Source organism: Pezoporus occidentalis, unplaced genomic scaffold (assembly GCF_034315485.1).
Source record: "Pezoporus occidentalis ecotype Australia unplaced genomic scaffold, CSIRO_AGI_Poc_V1 ctg25, whole genome shotgun sequence".
Classification (NCBI taxonomy): Eukaryota; Metazoa; Chordata; class Aves; order Psittaciformes; family Psittacidae; genus Pezoporus; species Pezoporus occidentalis.
The window spans coordinates 4,464,459-4,488,934 of record NW_026914394.1 but is presented as its reverse complement, the minus strand read 5'-3'; the positions used below and the strand labels follow the sequence as shown (position 1 = coordinate 4,488,934).

The 24,476-nt window shown below is 39.0% G+C and overlaps 2 protein-coding genes across 4 annotated transcripts in view; one reads left to right on the top strand and one right to left on the bottom strand.

Moving 5' to 3' along the window:
- PRPF38A (pre-mRNA processing factor 38A) overlaps positions 1-24,476 on the bottom strand; it is a 149,305-nt gene that overhangs the window by 116,674 nt on the left and 8,155 nt on the right. The gene's annotated exons all lie outside the window — the stretch shown is intronic.
- The window catches only part of TUT4 (terminal uridylyl transferase 4), a 48,241-nt gene that overhangs the window by 21,190 nt on the left and 2,575 nt on the right, over positions 1-24,476 (top strand). For all 3 annotated transcript variants that reach the window (XM_062623184.1, XM_062623182.1, XM_062623183.1), the window contains exons 7-28: positions 41-92; positions 896-965; positions 1,952-2,078; positions 2,740-2,859; positions 3,234-3,455; positions 3,627-3,801; positions 5,715-6,451; positions 6,975-7,125; positions 7,722-7,808; positions 9,399-9,502; positions 9,880-9,937; positions 10,032-10,135; positions 10,787-10,876; positions 12,666-12,779; positions 13,872-13,949; positions 14,321-14,498; positions 14,985-15,032; positions 15,117-15,199; positions 17,101-17,216; positions 18,675-18,835; positions 19,783-19,880; positions 22,405-22,930. In XM_062623184.1, coding sequence (XP_062479168.1) covers positions 41-92; positions 896-965; positions 1,952-2,078; positions 2,740-2,859; positions 3,234-3,455; positions 3,627-3,801; positions 5,715-6,451; positions 6,975-7,125; positions 7,722-7,808; positions 9,399-9,502; positions 9,880-9,937; positions 10,032-10,135; positions 10,787-10,876; positions 12,666-12,779; positions 13,872-13,949; positions 14,321-14,498; positions 14,985-15,032; positions 15,117-15,199; positions 17,101-17,216; positions 18,675-18,835; positions 19,783-19,880; positions 22,405-22,930 — 3,499 coding nt within the window. The remainder of the gene's footprint in view (positions 1-40; positions 93-895; positions 966-1,951; positions 2,079-2,739; positions 2,860-3,233; positions 3,456-3,626; positions 3,802-5,714; positions 6,452-6,974; positions 7,126-7,721; positions 7,809-9,398; positions 9,503-9,879; positions 9,938-10,031; positions 10,136-10,786; positions 10,877-12,665; positions 12,780-13,871; positions 13,950-14,320; positions 14,499-14,984; positions 15,033-15,116; positions 15,200-17,100; positions 17,217-18,674; positions 18,836-19,782; positions 19,881-22,404; positions 22,931-24,476) is intronic.

Genomic DNA, 24,476 nt, shown 5'->3' with positions numbered 1-24,476 from the left:
AGTCTGAATAATGCAACCTGCTCTAATTTTCTTGTTTTAGATGAGTCAACCGGATGTTCTGATACAGGTGCTTGAAATCTTGAAGAGCAGCGGTGAGATATAGTTACATCTCATTTCTATTTAATTAACATTCCAACTGCTGTTCAGTTTTTATGCTTAATTTTTCTGTAAACTTACTTTGGTTGAAAACTGATCAATTTTTGTATCTGAGCTGTTGTTCTGAATGTGATTTTTATGAATACCAATGCTTCTGTAAGTGAGAGATGAGAACCTGCAGCAGGAGAATGGCAGCCCAGGTAGTCCAGTTCAGGCTGCCAGAATTTATGGTAATAGTGTTAGATGCCAGGTCAAAAGTATTTAGCTTTGTAGGAGAAATTCTGAGCAGTAAACCCAAAAGCCGCTTTCCACTTGCATATGAACATCATTGGGAACTATTACAAGACTTCTGAAACTTATAGCCTCCTTGTTGTCTCAGGAAGTCATCTAACCCTGTAATCTGCATATCTTGAACCAAGTGTCACAAATAGCATAGCATTTTTGATCCTTCAGGAAATTTGGATAGGTTGGCTCCTTAAGTGGCTCTCAAACTATTCTGATGGTATCATCAGTCATTCAACCTTGTGGCTTTCAAATGTTGTAAAGGTGCAAAGGTTCTAGAAGAGATGCCAGCCCAATTTCCTGACAAGGATTTCTCTTTTTTTCTTTCCCTGCTGGCTGTGTGATACTGGTGGTGTGAATCAAAAGTATCCAGAGAATATTGCTTCCTGGTTAACTGCACAGCACTTAATTTGCGTTGTTCTGTAAAAGCTTGGTGTAAGTGTAAGAGTTTCAAAGACCCAATTGGGAAAACTATAAAAGACTTTAATACAGGATGTTTTTTTTTCTCCTTGCTTAGCTGTCTACTCAGACGTGGAGTCAGATTTCCATGCCAAAGTTCCTGTTGTCTTTTGCAAAGATGTGAAAAGGTACATGTCATTGAAAAGGATTTTTAATGAGATGCCAGTTTCTACTATTCTTGTTCACAGCAGCTGCTTCCCTGCACTCCTGACAAGAAGTATTACTGTCACATTTAGCTAACATTCCTGTTAAAGGGGAATTGCTCATAATTGAAAATACAGTCTAGGAAGAAAGCTTAGCTTTGTTTTTGTGCTTCAGAGAGCTCATTAGTTGTAGGAGTCTGAAAATACCAGTTCTACTTTTAGTTAAATAGGGGAAAAGTGGAATGGTTTTCAATTAATACTTTAAGTTTCTGCCAGCGGCTTAATCCAAGGCTTTAAAAACGTTTTGTAAGATACACATTGCCAGAAAGGACACATCATCTGACAGTCTCAGTAAATTCCTTAGTAGTAGCAACCTCCAAAATGAAACATGATTGCTGTATGATGTCCATGTTGCTTTGACTGGCTAGAGGTATGTGACTGAAATTCAGAGGAAGTAAATGGAACAAGAGTAGCCATACCTTTTCCTGTGCTTGTAAATCATGCAAATGCTTTGTCTAAGAGAATAGAAATAATTAATCTGAGAAGTAAACCAAAAGTTTTTAGAGATGCTGTTTTTTGGACTTCCCAAATTTAATATGCAGCAGGTCTGGAGTATTTATTTATTTATTTATTTATTTATTTATTTGGTATGCTGAAGATACACATGGAGTTTACGTTGTGTAAGATTGCACAATATAGTAATGGCAGAACTGAGAGCAAATTCTTAATGTTGTTTTATATTTTTAGGTGTAAGGAACTTTAAGTTCTAGATCCAACTGATGAGTTAACAGTAAAGAAAATGTGATTATATTTTGTAGCTTTTGTTTAAGAAGTTCAGGCTCTTACACAAGGGAGACACTGATGCTTGTTTTTATTATGGTAGATGTGATGCCCCACCTCCCTCCTGCTGCAGGCATCATCTGGATAGACAAGGCAGTAACTCTTTTTCTGGTTTACATTTGTAATTACAGTGGTTTGACATGTAAAGTAAGTGCTAGGAATGATGTGGCTTGCCTTACGACTGACCTGCTGGCTGCACTTGGAAAACTGGAGCCTGTCCTTATTCCCTTGGTTTTGGCTTTCCGCTACTGGGCTAGAGTAAGTTTATAAATATTAAGGATAATTATACGTGTTTACTTTCTGCTTTTTAAGTACTGCATACAATGTAATGTATAATACACCATGAATATGTTTGTAGAAGAGAAATTCATGTCATTAATTCAGCTCTTACCTTAACAGGCCAGAATGAGATTGAATTTGCTTGATTTAACAAGGTGTTTTTACAAAAATGCTTATTTTACAACATGTAAGTAGCAGCAGTAGAAACTGCAAAGAACTGCTCCATGTCTAATACGTTTAGTACATCTCTGTTATATAGTTCCTATAGCAGAGATCAATGCCAGGTTACATCCAGACACATAGAATTGCCATCTCCATACGTGAGGTATCACACAGTAACACAAATATGTGATTGTTGAATGAATTTATGGATAGGAAGATAAATGTGTCCCACAGTCAGAAAATGGAGAGAATAACATATGTAGTATAACTTAAGGCACTGTATGAATTACTATAAAGTTACTATAATTTGCATTTTGTCTGTACATGGCATGGCACGACAACTGCAGTTTCTGAGATAAAAGATTTTCTGTATCACTGTAGTATCTGTCTCATTTCTTTAATATTTGTCCTTTTATGAACGATTTTACATTAAAATGCTGATGTTGCATCAGGAAAGTAATGATATATTCTCTTACAGCTCTGTCACATTGACTGTCAGGCTGAAGGTGGGATTCCCTCGTACTCCTTTGCCTTAATGGTGATATTTTTTCTTCAACAAAGGAAACCACGTATTTTACCATCCTATTTGGGCAACTGGGTGAGTGATTTGGTAATATGGTAACCTTATTGTTAAATTGTTGACATTGTTCCTGTGTTCTGCAAGGTCATGAAGTGTGCATCATTCAATTGCCTAAGAAATTAGTAAACAAACCCCACTGGTACTTACACAACTCACACAGCTGATGCCTGATGATTCTGAAAAGGCAGCTGCAATAGCCTGTGCAATTGTGTCATGCTGTATTTTGGAGAAAAGGCAAATATTTTCTTGTTTAATTCTCTGAATTTATTTATCTGACATCAGTTACTTTTAAGGGGGGTAAATGTCACAATTGTCAGTGTAACCTTTGCTGAAAACTTTTGGTTGTACGTATTAGAAACAGTCTTGTTTCAGAGCCATGTTCTTGTTGATAGATTGAAGGCTTTGACTCAAAGAGACCAGATGACCACCAGCTGAAGGGTGTAGAAGAAGAGGAGTTTGTACGGTGGGAGTACAAACCACCAACAAATGGTGCAGCTAAAAACTCAGTTGGAGCAGAAAGTAAAACTAAAGTTGACCAACAAAAGGGTGGTGGCAAGAAGGCAACAAACTCAGAAGTGGACAACCAGAGTAATGCAAAGGAGAAACAAGGCAATGTAAGAAGTGGCTTTATTTCACTGAGAACCATATTCTATCTTACATCCCTGTATTTTATCTTACATCCCTATGTCTTATCTTTAAATATTAATATTGGGTGGAAACAGGGAAAGAAAAGTGGGAATTTTCATTTCTTATTGCAGTTGAGCGTTTTTCTCCATGTGTTTCAGTCTGTCTTAGCTTTCAAAACCCCTCACCAAGTTTCACTGGGGCAGCTGTGGTTAGAACTGTTGAAGTTTTACACACTGGAATTTGCTTTGGAGGAATATGTCATCAGCATACGGGTACAGGAGCTCTTAACCAGAGAGAATAAAAACTGGCCTAAGAGGCGAATAGCCATTGAAGGTAGGATAATACCCTGTGTTTCTAGCCGTGTAGTCATCCTGCATTATTATCTCTAGCTGCGTAATACTTACAGGTCTGTCACAAGAAGTCTGGATAATAAAGTAAATAAGTAGTTGGAAGATGAAGTGATTTATTTTTTAGATATCTATGTTGTCAGTTACTTAGTCTGAAGACAAATTTTCTTGAAACTCTCATCCTTGAACTAAGTGTAAATTTGTCTCACTGGTTTTTATCTTTTTGTTCTTGTCTCTCTTTCATTCTTTCTGTAAGCTAATTTTTATTGCTTTTTAATAATTCTTATACTATGAATTTTCAGCGCCGTTAGCTGCGTTTCCAAAAGCCGCTGTGTATTTTGAGTGTTAGCAGCTCTTCGTTCATTTCCTCTGACCGAGCAGAGAGGTCAACTCTGATCAGAGTGAACCGGAGCAAACCCTTCAAAGTAACACACACACAACACTCCACTCCCCCTGCCCCACCAACACCCTCCCTTGCTTGTTTCCCTGATGGTAGTATTTCCATACTGCCATGAAATGCAGTGTCATGTCATGGGCTGTGCTTCAGGGCCTGAGTATCCTGCTCTAAGGGAAGTGCTTTTTTCAGGGTGAATTTGGTGATAATACATACCCTGAGTTACGTATGTTGGGGAGAGAAACAAAGACAATTACTTTGTCTGTTAGTTCCTTATAACTGGAAGACATCTTTATTTCTGTTCTTCAGCTCAGAAAATGTGTAAACACTACTTAACAGGGAAAGTCACAGAGCAAAGCATTGGCCTTAGGAATAGAGAAATTGGGTATTTGAGGAAGGTTGAGAAACCATTTAAGGTGATTTTTCATGGAAGCGTAATGACTTTTGATCTCATTCAGAGATGTCGATGGAAAAGCTTTCCTGTAACACAGATGAGGTGATGGAGAGGACAAGGAGAAATAGGTCAAAGAGAATCGTAGAGTTACTACTAAAGGATGACTCAGTAAGGTACAGGAAGAGCAAGAAGGAAAAGTAAGAAGCAGAAGAACAAGGAACGAATTGTTGAGGCACATATTGAGTAGTGGGTCTTGAGATCACTCCTGTGGCTTTTATTTCCTCTCCTAATTCTTTTCTTCCAATCACTTTTAGCTAGAGAATTCTAAAACTAGAATAGTGTTTATTCTCCATGTGGAAAACTAAAACCTGTAAGATGAAAGGGCAAATTATTGAGGAAGAAACAGGAAATAATTTCGAACAACAGATTGCATTCTGGTTCTGATACCTGCTATTGTTGGTCTTTGTGTTTCTTTTGTTTGTTTTATGAGGGTTTGTTTTTCATTTTTGCTTTTGACTTTAAGTTTGTAACTGAAATGATGAAGTAACAGAATCTCAGTTTGATACTATCTTCCCAGGCAAACTTATAGCAACTATGCAAGTGCTCTTTTTACTTGGAAAACATGTTTGATCTAGAAATCGCTAGGAAGGACTAAGAATGAAACCTGGTGAGATTGGTTCATATAATCCTTATAACCTTCATCTTACTCTCAGAGATATTAATTTCTTAAGGGAAATGGAAATCCTTCAGTGAGGGGAAAAAGTTCAGGCAGGCCTACATTTATTTTGCCTTTGTATGTTTATTTTCATTCCTAGTTTAGAGATTGACCGTAATATAATGGTACAATATACCTGTGGTTTTCTTTTTAAATAACACTTCAGAATGGTTTATGATAGCCAGCCATTCAGAGCCACACATGTGTTGTGTTTTGTATGGAAGAAGTCCAAAAAACCTTGTGGGCCCTATGTTCTCTAAGCATATCCAAATACAAATCTGGATTGTATTAGAAGAATCTCTTTTTAACTGCTCTATCATAACTTAGGTATTTCAGCTGCTTTAGTGAAATGTAGAAATTAAAAATCACTAATGAAGTTGTTCCTTTTCTTCCTAGATCCTTTTGCACTAAAGAGGAATGTTGCACGAAGTCTAAATAGCCAGATGGTATTTGAGTACATCCTGGAGCGATTTAGGACAGCATATAAATATTTTGCATGTCCACAAAGTAAAGATGAGATTAAATCCAAGCCAGATACCAAGAAAAAAGAAAAAGGGAAAATGAATAATAAGAAATCCCCAAAAGCTGAAGAGCCTATAGCCAACTGTTGCCTTCCACAAGGGGAAAAAGTTGTAGATAAGCAAAATATGGGAAGTGGATGTAACATACCAGAGAATGAACTTGAATGCAATGAAGTGGTAGAAGCTGTAGCCAAAAGATGTACTTCCAAGAACATGGACTCTTCACTACTTTCGACATTGGACTCTAGTTACGATGAAGACAAAGAAGAAGCATTATCCCTTGCTTCTAACGAAAGCTGTGAATTAAAGCAAAAATCACTTAAAGAGAGGGATGATTTAGAAACGTCAGTTTGTGTAAGTGAAGGTGAGCTAAGCCACCACAGTAACTGCAGCGAACATCATGACACAAATTCTAGTAATGAGTTTTCTGATGCTGAAAGTAGGCAGAGTTTGGTAACAGAGTCTTCGCAGAAGAATAAGTGCACTGGCACACCAGCTACCTCGCCCAACTGCAAAGCAGTGGTGGAAGCTCATGATCTCAAAGATGAAGGCAGGCTCTCTACAGAAGAAATGCATTATGTGTTTGATAAGTTTATTTTTACTTCAGGAAAGGTAAGCTGTGTATTTAAGCAGTGTTGGTCATGTACCAGTGAGCCATTATTTTTAAGTGACTAAAAATAAGGGTGGATGGGTGACAGGATTTTCCCAGTGATGGTTGCAGTCTCTGTTATGAATGATAGATCTGGCCTTTTCAGAGTACCTATTACGCAGGACTGGAAAGTACCAAACCTGCGTACCATTTGGACTAGGTGGTTTATTACACCTGCCTTATGCAAAGCTTTCTGATTTCCACACACAGAGAAAATAATCCTGGGTTTTGGTTTTGGTTCTTTCGTGTTTTTTTTTTCTTTCTTTTCCCTTCCTCTCCTACTTTCTTGTAGAATTTACAGACGCTCCTATGCACTGTAAGAGCTAAATGCAGCCTGTTGAGAGGTGGGGACTCTATTGCTGTTCGTATGTTAACTGTTCTTGGTTGCATGACTTACATGGCAATGTTAGGGCTCTTGAACTATTAGAAGTAAAATTGTGTTTGTGCACCTTTTTTCTTTTCTCCCTCCATTCCTCTACCCCCAAGCCACCAACTATAGTATGCAGCATCTGCAAACGGGATGGACATTCCAAAAATGACTGCCCAGAGGATTTCAAGAAAATAGATCTAAAACCACTACCACCAATGACAGACAGATTTCGGGAAATACTTGATATAGTCTGTAAAAGATGTTTTGGTAAGTTGGAAAAGTGTTTGTACTCCACTGTGAACTGTGTTTTGTAATCTGGAAAAAATGGGAGCAGATGGGTTAAATTCCTTTTTCCAGATGTTCAGTGTGAAGGAGCTCTGCCAGGTACTTTAGGCTACAAACTGATCAATATTTTTAGTTCCATATAATCTGTGGTTGTGATATCAAATTCTTATAACAGATTTGAGAAACTAATACAACACAGGATTTTTTCACTGAGTTTGTAAAAGGTTTTTTGTGTTCCCAGGAGTTAAGATCTGGGCAAAACTAAGTTTTGTGTGTGTCAATTTTTATGGCTTCTTCTGGAACAAAGCCCATTTTGGGTGCTGTGGTGGGTTCACCTTGGCTGGACACCAGGTGCCCACTAAGCCTCTCAGTGTTTGAATAATTACAGAAGAAATCAAATGTCTGAAATAAAATCCTAACAACTTTAGTGATACAAAAAAAAGCCCAACACATATTCAGGGAAAGTAACTATAACAGAAAAGAAAGAGAAAGGTAACCAAGACTTTTCATTAGCTGAAAAAGGTTTTTGAGGTAGCTGAATGTCACATCTGGCTGTGTTTTAACTTGTTTTTACTTAGATGAATTATCCCCTCCTTTGTCTGAGCAACAAAACAGAGAACAAATTCTGGCAAGTCTGGAAAGATTTATTCGAAAAGAGTATAATGGTATGTAACATAAGTAGTGATGCTTGATAATGCTTTCTTTATTCATGTTGTTCAGAGCATGAAGATGTAATTTGTCTCCTTATTGCTCATTTTCCTTGCTTAAAGCAGTGGCATCTGTTTTCCTCTATATGCAAAGCTGATTTGCAGACTCCTGAACTGAACATTCCTCAATGCTATTCCATAGAAGTGCCCCTAGAATGGAGTAAGAGCTGCCAGAGTAATAATGCAGATACAGGATTATTGTAGTTGGGGCAAAAAAAAAAAAGTTTGAATAGCCCCTGGCCAGTTGGCCTTAGTGTTATCTGGGTTGTGGGGCAAGTATTCTTGTTGCCAGCATTGTCTTTTCTTCACTATGAGTGTGGTGAGGCACTGGCCCAGGGTGCCCAGAGAAGCTGTGGCTGCCCCATCCCTGGCACTGTTCAAGACCAGGTTGGGTGGGGCTTGGAGCAACCTGGTTTAGTGGAAGGTGTCCCTGCGTATGGCAGGAGGGTTGGAGCTGGATGAGCTTTAACGTCTCTTCCAACCCAAACATTTCTGTGGTTCTATGATCTTAGAAATCTTAGTAACCTTTTTATCTTCACGTTTCCATTCAAAAATAGAAAAAAGTATCTTCCTATAATGATGGAGTTCAAGGCAAAGTGAATTTTTTGTATGTGTTGTAAAGGAGTGCTAGAGCCAGGTACCAAATCCAGGTCTCCTGAATTCTGTCCAGTCCATTGCTTTGCACAGCATGCCATCCCTTCTGCTGTAGCTGGCCTGTGATCAAGGAACTGCGAGCAGGGCTTCCATCCACCCGCTGTGCCTTCCATTTACTGACAGCAGCTGAGGATCGAGACCTGTTACAGAACCTTGAAAAGCTTAAGATTTCCAATTCTGTTAAAGATGAGGAAAAAGCTGTGAATAGGTGTTAAATATATTTTCCTAGCATTGCTTTCAACTGAACAGATAAATGTATTCTTTTCAGTTAAGTTTCCTCTCAGTTACATAATTTCACTTTACAGGAAGGAAAATACATTATAATACTGTGTTTCAAACAACAATGTAAATAACTGTGAAAGAATGTTCCATAAAGTATATTAATATTACTTCTTATATCTTCTTGAACAGTGTGTTGTAGTTACAGAAACTTATTGGTTGACCAAATTTATCTAGTAAAATATGCAACCTAGATAAAGTGTGAGTGGAACCAGAAATACTGCTTGGAGTACCTTGAGAATAACTCTGTCTTATCTGTGGGTAAGGCTGTACTGGTGACTAGGTTTACACATTATTTTGATTTATTTAAAACAGGAAAATGCAGTTACTAAACTTTGCACCACATTTGGAGATGCCATCTAATGGTTATAATAACTCTGTAGCTTACCTCACTCATAAGAATTATATGGGCTTTATCCTGCCTTACTTTCTATGAATAATGTTTCAAGTATTGCTCTTCCTCCGTTATCAGAGGTGAAGTGTTAGAAGTGACACTGTGAGTTCTCTAACTCATTTTTTATGGGCACCTGCACATTTAAGCAGTATTCTACAGTAAGCGCTGAACTATTCAACTGTAAGAGAATCTGTCTTTTTTTGGTCTACTCTTTTGATCAGACAAAGCCAGACTTTGCTTGTTTGGCTCTTCAAAGAATGGATTTGGGTTTCGGGACAGTGATCTCGATATCTGCATGACGTTGGAAGGCCATGAAAATGCAGAGGTAAGAGTTCTGAAATTGATAAAATGTACTATTTTAAATCCAAGAATTCTTAAAGGATTTTTTAATTCAGTTAAGATTTCTGAACACAGAAGAGGTTGGATTTGGTAGTGGCACATTTTCTTGTTGCACTCTGCACAATTGGACAAGATACAGCATATTTTACTTTTAATGCCCTACAGACACACATACTGTACATCTACATACTGTAGATGTCCACATAGAGAATACGAGTCAACAGTTTACCCCGTGCTGGCTTATTGTTTACTGTTTTTTGTGCATAGCCTTTTCCTCTATGAAATGTATGTTTTATAGTAAATGTCCTTGTTGGGATAAGATCCACGTTCACCATCTGAAGCTGTTATATTTGTTTTTTGTAGAAATTAAATTGCAAAGAGATAATAGAAGGTTTGGCAAAAGTTCTTAAGAAGCATCCAGGTAAGTGTGTTAAAGTGTTACTTGTTTTGTATTTACATTTACTATATTTGTAGTTAATGGAAATGTTTTATGTACTAAAGTGTTGCTTCCCCAGGTTTGAGGAACATCTTGCCTATAACAACAGCCAAAGTGCCTATAGTAAAATTTGAACACAGACGAAGTGGCTTAGAAGGAGACATCAGTTTATATAATACACTGGTAAGCACCTGTATGTGTTTAGTTTTGTGTTCAAAGAAAGCTTTTTAATTCACTGTAATTTGTTCAAATAATAATTTGAGGGAATGGTTTCGAAGCCAGAATTAAAATGCTGTGTGTTTGTTTTCTTCCCCTGCATGGGTTAAATTGAGCGGCCTATACCCTCAGCCCAACCCAAGTAGCTCTGTAAGCTGATGCAGAGCAGCACCACACAAAGCATTTTTGTGAATGCTTTTTAGAAGCTGTTAGTGCCATATTCATTGTGGCCTTTCTGCCCTTGTGAATATCAGTGCATCTCATCCCAGCCTTCATGTAACACAATGGATTTGCATGATTTCTTATATAATGGGCTCACATTCACCTGTGAAGAAACAATTCGTGGAACTTGTTCCAGTGTGAGTCATCTTACAGACTTCTTTGCTGGCGTTTTCCGAGGTTCTTATTGTTGCTCCTGCATTAAGACTGCAGCAATCATACCATTCAGGTATATTTGTGTAGGAGAAGTTGAATGAATTTTAAGGAATACTGTTGTGATTATTTTTTTTTTGCCCCCAGTTGCATTATGCAGCTCCTGTGCTTGAAGTGCAGACTGGGCTGTAATTAACCATAAATGACATTGAAACTCCTGTTTGATTTCCTTTCTTGTATCCCCAGGCACAGCATAACACAAGAATGCTGGCTACATACGCAGCTATTGATCCTAGAGTGCAATATCTGGGCTATACAATGAAAGTTTTTGCAAAGGTAATACAAAAAGAAGGTACTTGTATAATACAGCGTTTTCTTCACAGCCACTGAGTTAGCCTTTTGCTAATACCAACTGGAAAGGATATGTCAGAATATTACTAACATGAAGTGCACTTTCCTAAGTTTGCTGTGCTCCATCTGATTGTGTGTGTCAGAATACGCTTCTTTAGTCCTGGTATCCTCTCTGTCTGTTGATTTCTGTCTTAAAAGGAAGCTGATGAGAGGAAAACTTTAATTTTTAAAAAATCAAACCAGCTTCAATGCAAAAAAAAAAAATCTATCACCAAAATCAAACAAAACTGGGGAAAATGGTAACTGTGAGATGTAGGAGTACGTGGTTGTGCATGGGCATCCCAAATTTCCATATCTAGGATCAGCCCAGAGATTATTGCAACTTTCTTCTGGCATACTTGCCTTGTTTTACTTACCGAGCAAGTCAGGAGAAGGTATGAGTTGATAAATGAATGCCTGAATCTCTACTTGATTTGTCTAGGACATACATTTGACTTTAAGAGTTTGGAAATACCCAATACCAAACAATGTTACGCTATTACAGAGTCTTTGATAATTCAAACATGGTGTTTCTTTTTATTCAAGCTGCACTCCCCAAACACATCCAAAGAAAGCTTAGTGGAACAGGGGCAAATAAAAAATGGGTTACAGAGACTGCATCATGCTACCAGATGTTAATGTAATAAAATATATCAAGAGGAATGAGATAACTTTGTTCCAGAACGACATGGACATGTTCATTATACTGTCACCAAGACTACAAATGATATTTTTCTTGGTGTGGTCACAGTAATGCAGAATATCGCCATGTCTTTTCTGTGTCCAGATGAGAAATGCCTTGTGTTGAGAATACTTTTTCTTGGTAGTGTTGCATATTTCTGTATAAATGCTAAAAATCTTACTGTAAAGACGAGGTTTCCAAGTTGTGGCACATACAGTCTTGATGTATGTGTACCGAGGTGACTTCCTAACTATACAGATACTCTGTGCTAAAGCAAAATGCTTCCTCCTTTGCTTGCATTGGCAGAAAAAACACAAACAGCTGTTACTGCTGCTGCTGATGTGAAAGTAATTTGTGAATCTCTCCTTTTTCCAGACCTAGAAGGTTAAAAATGTGTTGTTTGTTATGACGCATGCTTGAAGCAAAGGGTAGCTTAGAACCTAGCAGGTGCTATGGAAAGGTCATACTGTAATATGATTTTCAAGCATAGTAAGGTAATTCACTGGTGTTTGTACAGGCTGGACCATGGTTCAATCAGGTATGTGTGTGTATGCTAGCAAAATGCCACATATTGCCTAAGCTGCTGGTACAACATGGAAATACTTGCTTATTAATTCATTATTTTTTAAAAGGGGAGAACCAAACCAATAAGGAATCGTAGAAACAGCTCTAGTAACATGAGGCATGAGTTTAGGAGGATAAGATTTTACAATACTGAAACGACGTCAGGCGTGGAGGTTTGTTGGGGTTTCTGTTTTGGGGGGTTTGATTTGTTGTCTTCAATTTGGCACAAAAGAAACTAGAAACAAACTTCAGCTATGAGAAGCTTTCCTGGCTTTCTGTTAGTCAAATTATGCTGTGGATGTGCCAGATGGCACTTGACTCAAGGGATATTTATTTTTCAGTCTTCATAAACCAATTTTTAGTGAGGAGATGAATGTGTTTTCTGTTGCTGGTGGTGTTTCTGGCTGCTCTCTGACATAGTTGTTAGTCTTGAGTAATAAACTGTAAATTCAGCATTTTTACAGTGTATTTTACAATGTATTTCTCCAGCGCTGCGATATTGGTGATGCATCCCGTGGCAGTCTGTCTTCATATGCCTATATTCTCATGGTTCTGTACTTTCTACAGCAGAGAAATCCACCAGTTATTCCAGTTCTCCAGGAGGTAGGTTTTCAGAAAAAAGAGGCTATGAAAATAGATGTGCTATTTTCTCAAGCTAAATGTGAGAGGTCTGGGCTTTTAGGATCAGGGGGATGAATGAAATATGGGGCCCTTCTGCATTAGCATGTTCCTAACTCCCACTTGGTTTGACTGGGTAAAACTTAAGCAAGAAAATTACAACAGAATGGAGAATCTGTTGGACCTGGGTTCTGCTGTTACATTTACTCTGGGATTTTGGTCTTACGATGGTATTTATATGCTGAACAGGATAGAAAAAAATTGGCAGGTGGTGTGGAGAGAGGGAATTGTAATTATGAGGCTGCACCAGATGCTCTTAAATGCGAGTCCAGCTCTTCCACTGTTTATTGTCAGAAGCATTATTTATTGCTCAACACCTTATCTGTAAGAGAAAAGGTTTATTTTATGATTTGATGGGGTGTGGGGGGGAATAATGCATTGGTGCAGCTTTAAAGATACTATTTCACATGTGCCAGGAAACTTTATTAAGAAAATAACATTCTGTACCTCCACTGCATGGGTGGGGAGAATATAATTAGTCAGCTATCTGCTTCTTCCTGGATACTCTCAGGAACTCCCAAGCACTTCTTAAAATAAGCCCTTTCTGACTTTGTTGTTGCCTTCATGCAAGAGGAAAATTGGCTTAAGCCCTGCAGTGAAGACTCAGACTTTATTGCTGATACTTAAGTGGTGGATGGGGGGTTGTTATTTTATTGTTACCCTGAGAGTGCATTTAAATAACAGTGGAATTTCCCCTTGGCTTTGCTAAAGTCAGAATGTAATAGGAGTCATATAAAGTCTCCCTAGAGATTTTGTGGGCAAGAAGGATGTTGGAATCTTGATGAAGTAATTTCAGTCATGTTTTCTGATTTGCAAAAAATAAGGAAAAATAAAATATCCAATAATTTGAGAGCATTATAGCAATAATGCAAAAAGACATTTAAGCTTTTTACCAATGGGAAACTCTGCCTTTATAAGAAGTAATTGTTAAAAGATGTATATTTTCATATTACTACTTAGCAGCATTATGGTGACTTTGAATTAGAGTGATAACTGTGTTCTTCTCTATTTTGGCAGATATTTGATGGAAAACAGATTCCACAAAGAATGGTGGATGGATGGAATGCCTTTTTCTTTGATGACATGGAAGAACTGGTAATAGTCTTAATTCCAGAAAAGTCACTCAAAGCTTGTTTCTCTGGGAAAGTAATGCATTTCTAACAGTGTAATGTATAAAAGAATTAAACTTGAATATCCATAGCATTACAATTTCCTAAATGAGTCCTGTTTTGCTGAAATCAGTGTCTGCTTTTTCTTGATTTCTTTTAAATCACTTGTAAATAACATAAACCAGAAGAAATACTTTTTACTCTTAATAAACAGTCCAGGATTGAGGTAGTGTTGACTGCATTGATATAACCTTATTTTAACCAAGATAAAACTTCACGGTAGACAAACTCAGTAGTTCAGGAGGAGAAGACTTCAGTAGCTGTAGCTGGATAAATTGTGTTTTCAATTGCCTGTAGAAGAAGCGTCTGCCTGCTCTTGGAAAGAACACCGAATCTCTTGGAGAACTTTGGTTAGGGTTGCTGCGATTCTACACTGAAGAATTTGACTTCAAGGAATATGTGATCAGCATCCGGCAGAAGAAGCTGTTAACTACATTTGAGAAACAGTGGACATCCAAATGTATTGCTATTGAAGGTATTCACCTGCTGATTTTGTATTCTATTCATGAGGGAGTGACGAACACTGTTGCTTCGGGCCCTATTCTCCTTTGTTGCACAGGGTGGATGGACTCTTGGGCGAGATGGGTTAGTGCGAGGTGTCCCTGCCCATGGCAGGGGGGTTGGAACTAGATGGTCTTTAAGGTCCTTTCCAACACTAACAGTTCTATGATTCTAGGATCCTTATGTGAGGAAACTACTACCAGTGTTTAAAAAAAGCATTGTTTGCAATTCCTGCAGTTCATGATAAGAGATTAGACTCGTAACTTTTACTCTATGTCAGGAAATTGCTCTTACTTTATTATGGCTAGTCACATTTTTAAAACACTCAGCATTGCTTTGCTATGATCTACTCTGTAAGGGCATTTAAAGTGGAATTCTCTGTGTTACACTGCAACAAAGAGTTTTTATTGTATTTTTTGCAACTCTGATTATTTTTTTTTTTTTCCCCTTCTTTACACAGATCCTTTTGACTTGAATCATAATCTCGGTGCTGGAGTCTCCAGGAAAAGTAAGCTATTAATGTCTACTGATGATGAATTTCTAATGTGTTGTGCCTTTCCTGTTGTTACAAATAACTTTCTTTCTTCAACAGTGACCAATTTCATAATGAAGGCATTTATCAATGGGAGAAAACTATTTGGCACCCCATTCTACCCAACTGTTGGAAGAGAAGCTGTAAGTTGTCATAGGTTTTAGTATGTTTTTTTACTTCATCCACTGAATTACGCACCCAAAGCAAATCTCTTCTATGTGTTTGTCAATTTGGTATGCATAATATATGTAATTACACATCATCTGCATAAAATGTACAGCTTAGTATTGGGCGTATGGATTGCTAAATTCACAGGAGTAGTTAGATGGGTGATGGGTATTTTTGACAGATTTGTATAAATCTTTTCATTGTGTGACATCAAGTGCTGTAGAAAAGTGCTAAATTGGCTGCAAAACCCAGAAACAGCTTCAGGAACTTTACTGGATATTCATGTGGCTAAGGAAAACAGACTCACAAGGACATTTAACTTAAATGTTATTTACATTTTACTTATTTTTCCAGTTGGCGGGGAAAGTAAAGGATTGCTGCTTAAGGAAGGAAAAGGACGATGAACAACTCTTTTTCTTTTTCCTTTAATCATTTCACCTTCAAAACTTGCATAGTGAGTCAGGGTCAGGAGTGTGTTCATGCTACATCACATTAGAGAAGGTGCTCCTCTTGTGCTACAGGATCCAGTCATCGATGCGTAATAGAGAACTGTTTTTGTATGAGCAGATAAATCATCCGAAATTAATACTTTTGCTATCTACTTAGGTGATTCTAAGACAGTTTAGAGGTCTGTTCTCCCACTGGCTTTCCAGGGTTTGTATTTCCAAGAGATTTTGAAAGTCTTGGAAGTTTTATTTCCCCTCATCCTTCCCTATCTCATCATTTCCGTTTGCTTACTTTAGCAATGTTCTTTTCTGAGTGTGTATTAAATGTTCTTTGCTGCAGTGATTGTGTTCTGTGCTGTGCCTAATAAAAATAAGACTGGTTTTTATACTGGGGCTTTTGAGTACTACTGTGATACAAATAATAGTGAATTACAGTGTGGATGTAGTTATCTGTAACTGACAAATATGTGAGCATATGTAATAAATGTTTTTGCTAAGTAGTTTATTTAATTGTTTGCATACATGTTCAAGACAAGGCTATAGTGCTTCTGGAAAGCATATACTGTGTGTTTGTGTATGTGGTCATTCGTGTTCTGCCTCACCTCAGATTTTCACTGAACGTTTTCCATAAGGATAAAAGCAAGACACAAAGCAGCCTTGGGATGCAGATGAGCTGTCTCTTATGTGAAGGAAGGAATTTTAGTAGTAGTATTACATAGCATTTTATTTCTCCAAAGTGCCCAACAAAGAAGGAGTGCTCTATCTTCTTTTTAAGCCAATGCCCTGTAGTGGTACAGAGAGGAAACTAGCAAAAAGGTTCAGTAAATTACCTGTCTACAGTAGGACTTTGTTCCTGAGCTGGGGTTGGGATGCTTCTGTTTGTACCTCTGTTTCAGTCTTTCAGGCAAGATAGTCCTTTCACAACATTTATGCTACTTAGAAGCTGTAAAGTGTGGCCTTTGTGCTGACACACATCAGAACTGCAGCCGTCCTTAGCAAATTCCACGGGAAGGGGGTGGTACAGGTCAGCATGCTGCTCTGTTTCCCACCCAAGCTTTGTTCTGTCTAGGGGGATACAATCATGTCACTTGGCAGGGGACACAGGCTGCTTTGGAGGATGTACGAGCAGTGACTCACCAAATAGATCATATGCAAAAAATTGCCATCTGAAGAGTCTGTGGGGAAGCAGAAGGTAGGCAGCAGGCAAATTCAGCTGCTGGCCCTGAGACTAAATACCCCTTTTTAGCCCAAACTGCTCCACGTCTCTGAAAAAGCTGCTGTTATCTAGGGGAGAAAAAGGACTACGTATAATCCAAGTAGCAGTAAAATTCAGGGAACAATATGAAAAGAGAGCTGTCCTTTTTGCTTTCATTTCTCAGGCTTCTAGGTGGATGGTTTATATATGGTATCTGTTGGTTGTGTTTTGATAGGAATACTTTTTTGACTCAAAAGTGCTGACAGATGGGGAATTGGCACCGAATGACAGATGTTGTCGTGTCTGTGGAAAGATCGGCCACTACATGAAAGACTGCCCCAAGAGGAGGAGGTAAGCAATACACAAAGCTAGTGTAAAGTCTTGGAGATTACATCAGGAGAGATTTGGATATTTGAAATTTCAATGGATGTGAAGAATATGCTGAATTGCAGAGAAAATCAAAGCTTTGTATCTCATCCTCTGCTTCCTACCCAGTTTTTGCTTTCTGAAGACTGTTTCTGGTCATCTCTTGAAAAGAGTTTTTGTGCAAGCACACACAGTAAAATGAACAGTCTGCAATATGTTAATACTTATGCTTCGTGATCTGTCTGTGGTTACAGCTTAGCTTAAAATTTAGATGACTAAATGATATAGTGTAAACATTCAGATGGACTGCACATTTTGTAATACATTTAAATTGATTTCCTGGAGTGATCATGTTGAATTTGCACTTGTACATTAATTGCACTTAGGAGTTTTGGATCTTGATTTCCTGCAGGAGTCCCTAGTACATGCACATCAATGTCTCCAGAAGAGTTTAGCAGGAGCTGACAGAGAATGTGTACTCCTCACATATTTGAGTCTTTGGATTTTTAATGACCCATTCAGTATAGGTTGTATGACCTCCTAAAACCTTTAGAATTTAGGTTCCAGGCTTTTTCATTTACTCCTTAGGTTCTTCATAAGTCTTTATAAGATTCTTGGTCTGTTCCTGCTACAAAGTCCTTGTTTACAGCTTTTTGTTCAGTCAGTAGAGTCCAAGATACATGAAACTGGCCTGGAACCCTAAGGTGACAGCCTGACTATTTCTTTCAGGTGCTCCCTTAACATACTGCTCACAAGCACATTGAATTGCATCACCTTTTTCCCTACATCTACCTCAGGAAAAGAAGTTGATCTGCTCTTCACATGAGCTGCTGCTGCAGCACAGCCACACAGAATCTCTCTCAAATTGTGTATACAGCTCACAAAATAGTATTAATATTTCCCAATCCTGCAGATAACCATGTGGAAAAAAGGCCTTTACTTCTTGTCTTGGCTCCTGATCACTAGTTCTTCTGTTTGTTGTATTACTACTGAGTGTTTGAAAGAGCCTCAGTGCTTTCTTTCACATCCTGTCTAGGCTCAGGATGCTGATACACTCTTACAGAGAAATATGCCATCTCCAGTCAGGCTGAGGTTATATCCACATGATACAGCTCACTTGTTTTATGTATATTCTGACTCAATGGGATTATTGATAGAACTACTCCTAAACTAACTGGCAGATTAAGCCTGCTTACACAGTCTGTACTAATACAGATAACTCAGATAGCGTCTGGATTATTCTGAGGAGCTTCTAAATTCGTTAAGTTTTTGCAAACAGGTTGTTAACGAGCCAGATCCTGAAAGTGTTTTTCTGGGATTCCTATGATACGTGGGTTCTGGTACAGCTGTTGGTTATGTGACCATTTCCTTTGAATGTAATCGGTATAACAAGAGATTTTTGTGTGTGGTTTTGTGATACTGCTAATGAAAGTTATTATTCAGGTTGAAGAAAAAGGAGAATGAGAAAGATGATGAAAAAGAAGTGAAAGAAGAGGATAGAGAAACAAGAGAGAAAAGATGTTTCATCTGTGGCGATGTGGGTCATGTTAGAAGAGATTGTCCTGAATTCAAACAAACCCGTCAGAGAAATAATAGCGTGCCAGGTAAGTTAGTTCATGTGTGCTAGTATAATTTGAGGTCCTTTCTCTCTAGGTTTCTACAGAGAACTGGTATTATCTTAAAGAAAGAACCCTGCAACTAATTATTTCTGTCATTGTACAGACAGTTTTTAGTCTAAGTGTTGTTTTTCTTCAAGGGGAGTAATGCCTCCTGAAGTACAGTCTTTGCATTGGTGGTAAAAATGTACTCAGCAGTAAGTGTAGTGTACTACAGGGTATTACGTTATTTGTCTTCCATTCACAATGGGTGCATTTAGGAGTAGTCATAATAGTAATAATTGAGTGCATTTCCTCTTCCAAATGTTTCTCAAATTGTTCTGGGTTCAGCTAACCCTCCATCGTCTGTGAGAGGTAAGTAAATATATTTTCACCAAAAATCAGTGCTCTTACAATAACTTCCAAGAGCGTACGGATGCATTTGGAAGCTAGATTTCAAGTTGCTTGTAGTAATCAGAGATAAGTTTAATTGCAAACACATTCAACCTTAAGAGGTCCATGAAAAAGTAGAGAAAGCAATCGTAAAGGAGCTTCAGAGACAAACTTGCTGCTTTTCTGTATTCTGATATCACTTACATTCTTTTTTGGTTTTCCTTTGCCCAGAGTTTCTGCTGTCGCTATTTAAAATCCCACTGCTTACAGCAGTAGTGTGGAAACCTGTGTGAACCTGTCTAAAGTAGCAGTCATGCCTGATACCAAAGTGACCTTTGTTCATGCTAGAATTTGTGTTACTCAGAGTTTGGGTTTAGCTGCTATACCTATTAATATCAACTGTTGCCAGTAGAGGGAAAGCTTTCCACTTAGAGGAGACCTTAAAGTGATTTACCTACTCTGCCTCATGCGAGGGTTAAGGGATCGCTGACTCCAATTCTGTGTTCATTGTTCTGTCATCCATAACCTTGTGGGGTTTATTAACACTTTTTTTCCTTGATTAGGCACCCAGTTGGTCCGAAGCATGGTAAATTCACAGCTAGTGGCTGTGGGTCAACAACAAGCAGAACGACCCCTGCGCACTAGACAGTCATCAGAATGTGTAAGTTCCAATTAGCTATAGTACTGAAGTAAGCAAGCTGTAGCAAACCAGCGATCCTGAGCCATGCTAGGAACAGGTTTGCACAGGGTTTTCTCAACAGATTCTGGACTTGATAGTGACAACATTGCACTCTGACAGTTAATGAAACTTTGATTTATAATGTGTATAATACCTATGATGTTGTGTCTCTTGGAGAGCATTTGTGATCTATCGGTACAGAAACAAATTGTCAGATTTCATCTAAGAACTTGCAGTTCTGAAAGGTCAACTTCACGATCTTTGAGATTTAAGCTAGGTTGCTTTTTGGAGTCTTGTGCTTCATTATTCTGGGGTTACTAAAGGAGGTAAAGTAGAGCTCATTGTTAGCATGCTTAGGTTTGTGACTCTCATGATTCTCTGTGGTTTAAGAGAACTGTATTAAGGCACTGTCATGAACATGCAGGGAACACAGATGAATTGCACCTTCATTTCAGCTGTCACACAGGCACAAATCTGCCGGAGCACACAAAAGCACAAATATTAGTAGTTTCCTCTAGAATTTGTTCAAGTCGCTATAGAATTAGATGAAATATGTTTAACCCGGGTATTTGAGCAAGTACAGCTGTTGGCATTTATTGTGTTTTGGAGTACAGGATACAGCAGAAATTGATTAATTTCAAGATATTATTCTGAGAAACTTGTCTGCTAATGAAGCTGGCAAGTAAGCAAACAGTAATCAGAGTTGCTGATCACAAATGCTCTTTGTTCAGTTTACTACTTTAGGCATGGAGTATTTCCTTACTGATAAGCAAGCATTTGTTGGAATGTTTCCTCCAGTAACAGAGACTTTATGGAGTCATTTTTACTATGATGTTCTGTTAACGAGGGACTGATACAGCCCTAAACTAAGTGAAAGGCTGAACTGCCACCATGTTATCACATGACACAGGAGTGTCTCTGTAGGAGCCTTCTATTTCTGCTTGGGAAACTGAAGCTGGACATGCGGGTGCAGTCAGGCACATCATGCACACCAGACCTACTGCATGTGCACATTCTTATGTCATATGGAGGTCACAGGCTCTGTATTTGTGTGTTGCATGGTTGTCATTTGTCCAGGATTTCTTGGTGAATATGTGCTGTCCTGGGATTATTTGAGGAGAATGGGAAGGGGAATGTTAGTGGGGAAAGAAAAGGAAAAGCAGGAGTGTGGAAGCAGACCAAGAGGCTAGAGCTTAACATCTCTCCTGCTGCTGGCATGTCCATGGCATGCTTGTGGTGGTTTAATGTTTGCAGGAAGGCTGTAATCAGTGCGTGTGCTCTATTTTTTAAACATTTAAACTGTTAAACTAGTTATTGTCTTTCAAATCCCAGGTTTTACCTTCTTGTCCTGGTTTGATAGGAAGGCATAGGAGGCCCTCATACCGGAACAGTTGGAACAGCAGCAGGGAGCAGTCCCTGTTTCTGGGCTTCATCTTTTGCCCAGACAGACACACAGCATGCTGCTGTAAGGAACACTCTGAAAGGCTGGCATGGGGAAGTCCTGCAGACCTCTGGTTATGGAAGATAAGTGACTGCCACTTTAAACAGACAGGCAAGCAGTCATGGATAGTGACAAGCTGCAGAGACCTTTAACTAAAGATGTTTGCCAGCAGCTGAGTTACTTGGAGCTGAGCTGTCTGTAGTTTATGGAGGGAGACAAGCAACTCCAGGGGCAGTTGAGATGTGAGATTCAGGTAATCATCTTTGGTTTAGGTAGCTGTCTGTCACTTGAATTTCCCTCTGGAGACATCTGTCTTGATGGCACCACGATCTTGTTTCAGTGCTTAAAACCAGATTGGCTTAATCCAGACACTGGTAATAAATTTTGGCCAATAAAGAGGGAAACTCTTTTCTGAGCCACCTCAGCTCTTGAAGTGCTTCTCTACTTAGTTCCAATACCAGAGAGATGAAACAGGTTCATGCCTGTTTCTGATGCTGGTGAAAGGGGAAGCTTTGTAAGAGCTCTGCAAAGTAGTAACTGCTATTTCTGTGCTTTTAGCCATGGCCTAACATCAGGATATGGAGGCTGAAACTGGGGGTTTGGAGTTCCAATTTCTTGTTTAACAGATTAAATAATAATTAAATATTAGGAGCTTACTTTGTAATGACTTTAAAAAGTGTCTGTAGTAATAAGAACGACTCTATTCAGAGGTAAGGTAATGCGTTAAGAGATTCTGGGGCGTAAATAAGTAGGGTGGGGAAGACAGTGATTAAAAGCCAAAAACAGATGTGTGAGGAGTCTAATGAAGAGCTTGGGGCTAATGCTTGCTCAGAATGATGTTTCTGGGATGTGCCACATTAACAGACCAAATTATCTGATGGTGAAAATCAGTGTCAGTCTAACTGTACTTACTTAAACCAGCAGGAGCTCGGGCACAGTATTTGGGGTGTTGCTGGGGAGTGCTTTGCCTTTTTTTATGCATAGTCTAATACAGTGAGTGCTTATTAAACACCATTAAATAGCTAGTGAACTAATCAGAAATACATACTTTTTTTTCCCCTCCAGTCTGATTCGCATCAGTCATCTTACTCTCCACAACCTCAACAATTTACACAGAATTCCTCTCAGCCAGCCTCCATTAACCAGACTCAGCCACAACCAATATCCCAGTCTAAGCACGTTCCGCAACCACAGCAGGGTGCACAGCCACCCCATCAGGTCCAGCTGCCTTTGTTTAACTTTCCCCAATCTCCCCCAGGTCAGTATTCCACCTTGCATAACCTGGGACTACTTCAGATGCACCATCACCACCAAATTCAGCTTCCCAACACTTCTTGGCCTATTCATGGGCCCGTTATTCACTCTGCACCGGGTAACCCTCCTCATTCTACAAATGTTCCATTTTCTATGAGATCTGGCAGCAGCAGCACCCCAAATAACCAGAGCAGTGTAAGCTTGAATGATCCCAGTATCATCTTTGCACAGCCTGCTGCCAGGCCCATGGGAATCCCCAGCACTTCTCATGAGGGACACTGGCACAATCCTGTGACTCCAAACTCACTGGTGAACAATGGCACTGTGGGGAATTCAGGTAACTCTTCTCTGTTGTATCAAACCTCTCGCACTTTGTGTACAAGTGTTAAGTGTTACAGAAACAGCTAACTCTTTCAACTTGTTTGATATTACAAATAAGATGCTTAAGAAACTAAGTCATCACCTTCACTGTCTTAATGTTTTCATAGGAAAAAAAACTAGGTGTGTTTGATCATCTTAACTTTTAAGCACTGGTCCTGTCTGCCATTAGTGGCTGTGCAAGACATGAGAAATCATGCATTCAACTGAGAAATGGTCTAATGATTGTTTGAGTCTAAAGCATGTTTCTGTGACTATGCTTCTGTTTGTGTTAGGTAGCTTATTAGGAGCATGTTGAGACTGCAGCTACAAACTTAGAGACTGGCAGAATTATGTTAGTGCAAGTTGAATATTGCCTCCTTGCACTGAGTGCAGTATAACGTGATCTTAGGCATTCTTTTCTCCTATAGTTTATCCTGCCACATTTAACCACCATAATGTCAATGTTGTTTCCTGAAAATACTTCATAGATTCTCCCTGCGACAAAGTGGGCAGCAGCCTTTTGCCTCATGCCAAAGCCAAGCACATCTGTGTGCTTGAGGCTGAGAAAAGCAGTATGTTGTGATTAAAGCCCATACAGTTTTCTGTGCAGTAGAAACCATGGCAACCCCTAAATTTTAACTGTGATCTTTCAATCATAATAATGGTGTTTTGGTTTATTCCAAGTGTGTAACTTCTCCTATGTTTAAAAAACTATATCCATCATACAATGTACTAATGCAGTTGCTCACCATGAGATGGAAATGTTGAACCTCCTGCACAGCCTTTCTCTGAACTGGTAAGGCAACTGACAGCAACAGTAGATTTTCAGCTGAGCCAAGAGTGCTGGATGAGGTGTAATTCACCAGCAAGTTGCAAGTATTTGTTGAAATGTTGGATATTCTTGTTCTATTCAGAGCTCTGTGGAGAACAGGCGATGCAAAAACTGCTCCCAGTGTTTTTTGTGCCTTCAGTGGGCTTTGTCCCTATCTCTCCATTTCTGATCTTAATCCTCTGTCCAGGCTCATCTGCCCCCTCCTCCATGTCCACCTCCTGCTCTGACTTTCTTAAGCAGCTCCTTCCAATCCAAGTCTTGTTATCCAGGTAGCTGCTTTCTTTCAGACAGGCTCCCCAGATCCTAGTTTCTTCTCCATTCTCCGTCAACACGTCCCATTTCTCATCATGTAGTCAGTCAGTCCCTTTTCCTTTCACTCTCAGTCTGTTTGCTTCCACTGTCATTGTGCCTGTACAGGTTTCCCAGTGCTCTTGTACTCTCAGTCACAGTATTTCCTCCCCTCAATTGCTTAGCTTCCATGTATTTCCAGCCTTATCACACTGCTTTCCCTAGTTCCCAGTTACAGTATTTTTTTCTCTTTGTATTTAAATCAGTTTTGTTTCCTGTTTGGCTTAGATGCCATTAAGGTGGGGTGGCTGGGAAGGCACAAACAGTGATGAGCTGTGTGCTCTGTTTGAAGCTTGCTTTCTTACTTGCTTGGGATGTTTGAGAACACTTAGGTTTGTGGAAA